This window comes from Gastrolobium bilobum, unplaced genomic scaffold (assembly GCF_033153095.1).
Source record: "Gastrolobium bilobum isolate Gb01-03AN ecotype WA unplaced genomic scaffold, APGP_CSIRO_Gbil_v1 utg13508, whole genome shotgun sequence".
NCBI classification, from domain to species: Eukaryota; Viridiplantae; Streptophyta; class Magnoliopsida; order Fabales; family Fabaceae; genus Gastrolobium; species Gastrolobium bilobum.
Genome location: NW_026897498.1, coordinates 5591 through 13152, shown reverse-complemented (window position 1 = coordinate 13152; position 7562 = coordinate 5591). Strand labels below are relative to the sequence as shown.

The 7562-nt window shown below is 33.9% G+C and overlaps 1 protein-coding gene across 1 annotated transcript; it reads left to right on the top strand.

The window, feature by feature from the left end:
• The first annotated feature begins 223 nt into the window (after window positions 1–223).
• Window positions 224–5482, top strand: LOC133307416 (aspartyl protease family protein At5g10770-like). The gene is made up of 3 exons (XM_061507924.1): window positions 224–424; window positions 3128–3574; window positions 4286–5482. The coding sequence occupies exons 1-3, from the start codon at window positions 253–255 to the stop codon at window positions 5122–5124; spliced, it is 1458 nt and encodes a 485-aa protein (XP_061363908.1). The 5' UTR covers window positions 224–252; the 3' UTR covers window positions 5125–5482.
• The last annotated feature ends 2080 nt before the right edge of the window (window positions 5483–7562 follow it).

Sequence of the window (7562 nt, the reverse complement as noted above, 5' to 3'; positions counted from 1 at the left end):
TAAAATTACAGCACCAAAATATGGACCTGAATATTGGAATAACAAAAATCCTCTAGTGGATTGTTTTTGATTGGTCCTTAATTAATGTGCCCTTAGAGGAACCAAACTCAATGAAATGTTGTTTGTTATATAATGGGTGACGTGTAAAAATTGAATAACTATTGGACCCCATGAACTAGCCTATAAAGGCCAAGCACCCTACATAGAGTGTGTGGTGAAGCCTTCTGAAGGACTCGAGTTATTCTATCTCTTATGGCCTTTCATATGTCTTCTTTCCTCTTTGCTTCTCTTGCTGTTTTCTTTTTCTTATGCTCCTTGGAGAAGAGCTTTGCCTTTCAAACGAGAAGGGAGGACACTGAAAGCAACCATCTTGTTCACCTCAACTCTCTCTTTCCATCATCTTCTTGTAGCTCTTCTACCAAAGGTCATCTCAATCTTCCATCTCTCTCTCTCTCTCTCTCTCTCTCTCCCACAATGGATTAATTAAGCTTCATTGAAGTATTTTTACATGCATGATACTTCTCAATATTTGTATGCTATTTTTTTTATATATATCTACTGGTTTATTGATTGTCTGATTAATTAGTCCAATTCAAATACTGTTAAATTTATTTTAGGAAATCACTCTCCAAGATTATTTTGTTCGATTGTCAATATTCGTATGCTATTTTGCATGCATATTTATGGTATATAGCCCTTATATATGACATTATATAATCTAAGCGTTTTGATGTTCAGAGAAATTATATCCTCTAGCGGAAACTGGAAAATTATAGAGGAGAGAGAGCAATTGAGCAAATATGCCAATTTAGTTACCTTAGTTTTCCGTGTAATAGCCCGTGTCATTTTTTTCAAGGGTTCACATCATTGTCACGTAGAATATTCACGTGGAACCCACCATCACTTATAAAGCTAGAGAGGAATAGCTAGCTAACACTCACATATTCCTTAGTTGAATAATCTATTATTTGTAATACTATTAATTTTTTTTCTTATTACTTCTTCCAACTAATCTTATTATTATTATTATTGGGGATAAGATATTGTGACAACCAAATAATGTTATTACCAATGTTATTACCACATCTTAACCGTTGATTTCCGACAATCAACGGTTATCATTTTTCAAATCAAACTCATTAATTAATTATTAATTCGCAATAAATGATAACCGTTGATTGATGGAAATCAACGGTTAAGATGTGGTAGTAACATTATTTGGTTGTCACAATATCCTATCCCTTATTATTGAACCAAAATTAAATTTACAATTATAAAATGACATCAAGTGAGAATTATCAATTTTGATTTTGATTCAATGACAACAAAATTAGTTTGTAAAAAATGGTAAGAAAAAAAAAATGATAAGTATAATCCACCCTATTAAAAAATTGATACTAATTTATTAACTTATTAAGTAGCAATACACATTATCTCCTTATTAATATTTAGTTACCTCAATCACTTAACTTTTATACTCAACTAATACTCTTTTCTTAATTGATTTAAAATATATAACAAATTTGTTTTCATGGCTTTTTTCTTCTTCAAAATCGGATTAAATCAATTCTATTATATATCTCTGCAAATTAAGTTATTATCATTCAAAAATGCATATATATATATCTTCTTCTTCTTTTATTGGTGTATGGTATGGACAAAGTTGTAAAGTCTATTATATCACGGGTCACTGATCACGGTTAGTCCTTAGGCATATGACTATCAGAAACTCGATTATCACGGGTCATGGTTAGTATTTATGACAATAGAGACTAGATGATTTATTTTGTACCAATAATCCAAAAGTTATGAAAAACACTGTTCAACTAGTGGACATTAATGTATTTCCTTGTTTTGTTTACTAGTCGTAGAATAAAACAATATTTATTCACGTTTGGCATTTCCCCAAACTCACTGTAAGTTGAAACAAAACAATAAAACACACGTGGCTAATTTTTACTAGTCGTAGGTATGTATACTGCTGAAGAAATTGACAAATTTTGGCTAAAAGATTTTTGAGATGGAAGGTTGAATCTTAACTTGACAAGTTTTTCCAATTACAACAGACGCAAAGAAAGAAGAGAGAAACCAAAACGTTTGGTCAATGATTTAATATGATGGGGATACAATTGCTCTACAGCTGGGCCGGGGATGAATGATAGTTAAAATTAGATCTTGCTTCTTATTATTATTTCTCCGATTTTTATGTAATTAATTTTAGTCATATATAATATCAACTTAAAATTTAATTTAACCATGTTTCATAAAAAGTATCAATATTTTTTTTGTATTTTATTAATTGTTGTTTTTAAGTAAAAAATAAATGAGAATGAATCTTCTCATATGACATGATAACATGTGAGAGAATCTCAGTTCTTTAACTGCAAATTAAGAGTAATTATTTTTTTAATCATTTTATTTTAATTCATTCTTTTATTACCCTTGATTTAAATTTAGAGGATCCACTTCAAAAATAAATAAAATAAAATAAAATTTTAGCATGTGTTGAAAAAAAAGGGCCTAATTGTAAGTTTATTATATCGTTTTGAGGAAGCTCCAAAAAAGGAACAATGATAGCCTAAAAAATTAGGTGATCCTAATAGGTTTAAGATAGCACTCATGACCGGCGAACTCCTTGTAATAGTTAAAGAAATAATTGTATTTGAGTGATCATCCCAACAATAGAAAATACCTGCCAGTGTGAAAAACTTAAAAGTTCGAAAAATGGATTTTCATTTGTACTAAGTTAATATTAATTAGGTGGTGTAGGGTTTTAGTTTTCTGTACCTAACTAATAATAGAACAAAATTCTTAGTGGATATAAATAACTTCACCCACTAATTGATATAGTACTTGACAAACACTCAAGATAAGATTTTATCTTTGAGAGATCTAGTTCCAATATACCAATCTTTCCTTTTAAAACAATTAATAATTATCATGGTCATGGGCACCATTATTTAATCTCATATATGTTTATGTGTATATTAAACCATGTGTAACTTTTGTATGTATACCATTCTGTAACATTGTATTTGTTAATGACATTAACTTAAAGTCAATTTTATTATTCTCTTTAACATAATGGTTAACCATCAATGATTTGACACCACTAAATCTAATTCAGGTCCCAAAAGAAAAGCATCTTTAGAAGTGGTACACAAACACGGACCGTGCTCTAAACTGAATGATGGGAAAGCAAAGGTTCCAACACACAGTGATATTCTGAGTCTAGATGAAGATAGGGTGAACTTTATTCACTCCAGGATATCAAAGAACTTGGGCCATGAAGAAAGCGAGGAGGAATTAGATTCTGCTGGTGCTATCCTACCGGCCAAGTCTGGTAGCCTTATTGGGTCAGGGAACTACTTTGTTGTAGTTGGTCTTGGGACACCAAAAAGGGACTTGTCACTCATTTTTGATACGGGTAGTGATCTCACTTGGACTCAGTGTCAACCTTGTGCTAAATCATGTTACAAGCAAAAAGATGATATTTTTGATCCATCAAAGTCTACATCTTATTCCAATATCTCTTGCACATCTTCGGTTTGCACTCAGCTCTCTTCCGCTACAGGTAAACCTTTTTATTAAGAAAATTTCATCTTGCACATGCTGGAAAAACCTATGCACAAAATTTCTTCTCTTAATTAGTTAATTTTTTTGTTGTTGTAAGAAAGTCACACCCTGACAGTATATCAGTTAATATTCAATCATTTGAGGATAACATCACATCATAAAATTAGTTGGGCTTTTTGATATGTTTAGGTGAATTTCAAAATTATTTACCAATTTAAATTTTGACAAACTTACTTATCAATCTAATGCTGCAAGACACATATTTTGTCAGTGTGCATTGAGTCGCTCATCACTCTCATATGCAATTTATGCAAAAATATGTTATGTGTTATATTCTGTAAGACGCCCATGGAGGTATGCGCAACTTGAACGCACAAAGAGGTAATATGCATCACATGGAGGTGATATGCGACTGAACTCGCATTGTCAAGACATGCGTCTTGCAGCATTAAAATGATAAATAATTTGTCAAAAAACTTAAGCAGGTAAATATCAAATTCCTAGGAAAAGGATCAAAAAGCCAATTAGACTTGGGATTGACAATGGGTGAACCATATAAAATTAACAAAATATTAAAGAAAAAGGAAAATTTGCATTCATTTGGGAATTTCCTTAAACATTATTGTTTTTTATTCCATCAGAATATGAATATTTTATTTTAATTTTTTTCTTAAAAGATAATTATTTCATTTTTTGTGTAATTATTCAGGAAACGACCCAGGATGTGCTTCATCTACGAAGGCATGTATATACGGCATCCAATACGGTGACTCATCTTTCTCCGTCGGTTATTTCAGCCGCGAGAGGCTGACGGTGACAGCCACCGACTTTATGCCCGAGTACTTATTCGGCTGCGGCCAAAACAACAAGGGCCTCTTCGGCGGCGCCGCCGGCTTATTAGGCCTCGGCCGCCACCCCATCTCCTTCGTCCAACAAACATCCTCAAAATACAATAAAATCTTCTCCTACTGTCTTCCCTCCACCTCCAGTTCCGTCGGCTACCTCAACTTCGGCTCCGCCGGCGGCGGCGGCGGTTACAACCAAGTCAAATATACTCCCTTCTCCACCATCGCACGCAGCTCCTCCTTCTACGGCCTCGACATCGCCGGAATCAGCGTCGGAGGCGCAAAGCTTCCCGTTTCCTCCTCCACCTTCTCCTCCGGTGGCACCATCATTGATTCCGGCACCGTCATCACGCGGCTGCCGCCGACGGCGTACAGCTCCCTGAAGGCGGCGTTCCGGCAGGGCATGTCTAAGTATCCGCCTGCCAGCTCGTTGTCCATACTCGACACGTGCTATGACCTCAGTGGGTACAAGGTGGTTTCGATTCCTAAGATAAAGTTCGAGTTCGGCGGCGGCGTGACGGTGGAGCTTGCGGCGGCGGGGATACTTTATGTTGGGAGTGAGAAGCAGGTGTGCCTGGCGTTTGCTCCAAATAGTGATGATAGTGATGTTACAATATTTGGGAATGTGCAACAGAAGACACTTCAAGTTGTGTATGATGTTGGTGGTGGTAGAGTTGGGTTTGGTGTTGGTGGGTGCAAGTGAGTGGTGGTTAAAAATTAATGATCATGCTTTTGGGCTAGTTAAGGAGAAAGAAATCTTAGTTGGCTCTGGCATTTCTTAATTATTATTATTATTATTGTGGCAAACTCTAATCATATGTATGCAAGAAGTTATAGAAAGTAAGAAAAAAGAAAAATGAAGTTGGGGGAAACTTTTGTGATATATATAGTGATTGAAGAAGACTTAATGGGCAATGTTGTAACCTATAGATTTGAAGGGACTATATCATGACTCAAGGTGTGCGAGTGTTTGCAATTGTTCATAGATGTGTAATGTGTAAGAAATGTAAACTTGGGTCCATGTTATTAAAGGTTTGATGAATAAACCAAAAACTTCTTGTTTTGGGTTATTTATTTTTGTTGATTATTTCCATATGATGATATGATTAATTGATTAATATGTTGTATCATAGGAAATAAATGACATGGCAATGTAATTAAGTCAAATACTTAACCAAAAAAAAATAGTTTGTAGTTGTGTTTTTTTTATTTTAGAAATATTTCAATCGGTTCATTGCTTCGCAACTAATCCGATTCGGGGCGGATCCAGGATTAAGACTTTAAACTCCTCCCAAAGGTGGTACTGGAGAGATTCGAACACATGCTTTCACCTCCACCTGCTTAGCTCCCATGCGCCAACTGAGCTACCACCATTTGGTTTGTAGTTGTGTTTTCAAATGGGAATAAACTCGTTGCAAATCGTTGGTTTAATTAATTTTATCGAATAAAAAGGTCAACTTTGATTCTTTAAATATATTGTGTTATTGTTAATACATGCGATATGCTGATTTTAATCCAACAAGAATTTGAGAGAATGATGAATCTACCGTTAATTCATAAATTCTTTATCAATTTATTCTATTTTTAAAATTATTAATCAATATATTTTATTTTCACCACATCTGTTCCACAAATGTGACAAGTGTCATCGTCATATGACTAACACGTGTCATGCACATTTATAGGACCACATAGTCAAATATGGTCAAACTTCAGTTAAAATAGAATAGATGATATAAATATTCAAATATGAGTAGTGAACAAGTTCCACATTCATTGGAAATGAATTAAGTGGGGACCATAATAGTGATGAACACCCATAGACCTATAACCATAAGGTTTTTGGTTGAGATATAGTATCAGTCTATTTATTATGTTATGTCATTTAGCCTATTGGTGAAAAAATAATTTATAAAAAAGTTTTGATCTCCTTGTATCATTCTTACCAGTAGATTGGTAACTAATTTTGAAAGTAGGATAAGTTGATATTTAATTTTTAAAATAAGGGTAGATTGATCAATTAGCCATTTGCATTCTACTAGCACATTTTGTTGGGAAGATTCACACATGTAGTTTGGTGCAAAATGCCTTTGTTATGGAAAAGATGGTTAATAATGCATTGTTATTATCGGTGTTTTAAAACTCGGACCGATCATCGACTCGGTTAAGGTACTGGGTCACTGGTTCAACCGGGTTGAACCAGATTTACTGTTCACATATTAAAAAATATAAACATATTACTTATATTAAAAATTCACATAAGAAAACTATCAATGATCTTCAAAAAATAAATTGGTTCTCAATGATAGAAAATATTATATACTTCTAAGCTTCTAGCTCTAGACCATATCCTGATATTGGATTAAAATTGCAATGTAAGTTAAATGCACCTTTTGTGCTTGAGATTGTACGGATAAATTAAATCATGATAACAAACAGTATGCATGAAATATACACTAAGGAGAAAATATTCACCGTTGAGATGAGATCATGAGACCATCAGTGTTTATCACCACTTAACTTCATGCGATCATTATAACTAAATTACATAAACGAACTGCTCTAATCCAAAATACCTTATTATTTTCACCTTACTTTTTAATCATATTTACCATAAAATATGAATATGATTTATTCAAGAGTTCTCATCAACCAAATTTTTTTTTACCAAAAATAAAAAAGGGTCAACCAATCTAACTCGGGTTAATCGCGTCGCCGGGTTTTGGCCGGGTCAACCGATCCAAACCGGGTTGACTGCAGAAGCGGTCCAAATAATCACTCGGACCGGGGAACCCACCGGGTCACCGAGACCCGAGTCGACCCGGCCAGTCCGAGCCGATTTTTAAAACACTGGTTATTATCACTTAATTCTCATAATCTTTACAAACATGTGAAGCTGATTTACTACCAAGTTAATGAAATGGTGTAGATTTAATCTTATTTTAGCCTTGAATTTCATGAGAAAAACCCAAGTAAATCTAAAAAAATCATCTACTATAGTGAGAAAGAAATTGTGTCCATGAATGGATGGGTTTGCATTGGGGGCCCATATCAACATGAAATTCAGTTCAAAAAGAGTGCCAGTCTTAATATTGCTAGGAAAAATATGGAAATTTCTTTAGTTACAGATATAACATATAT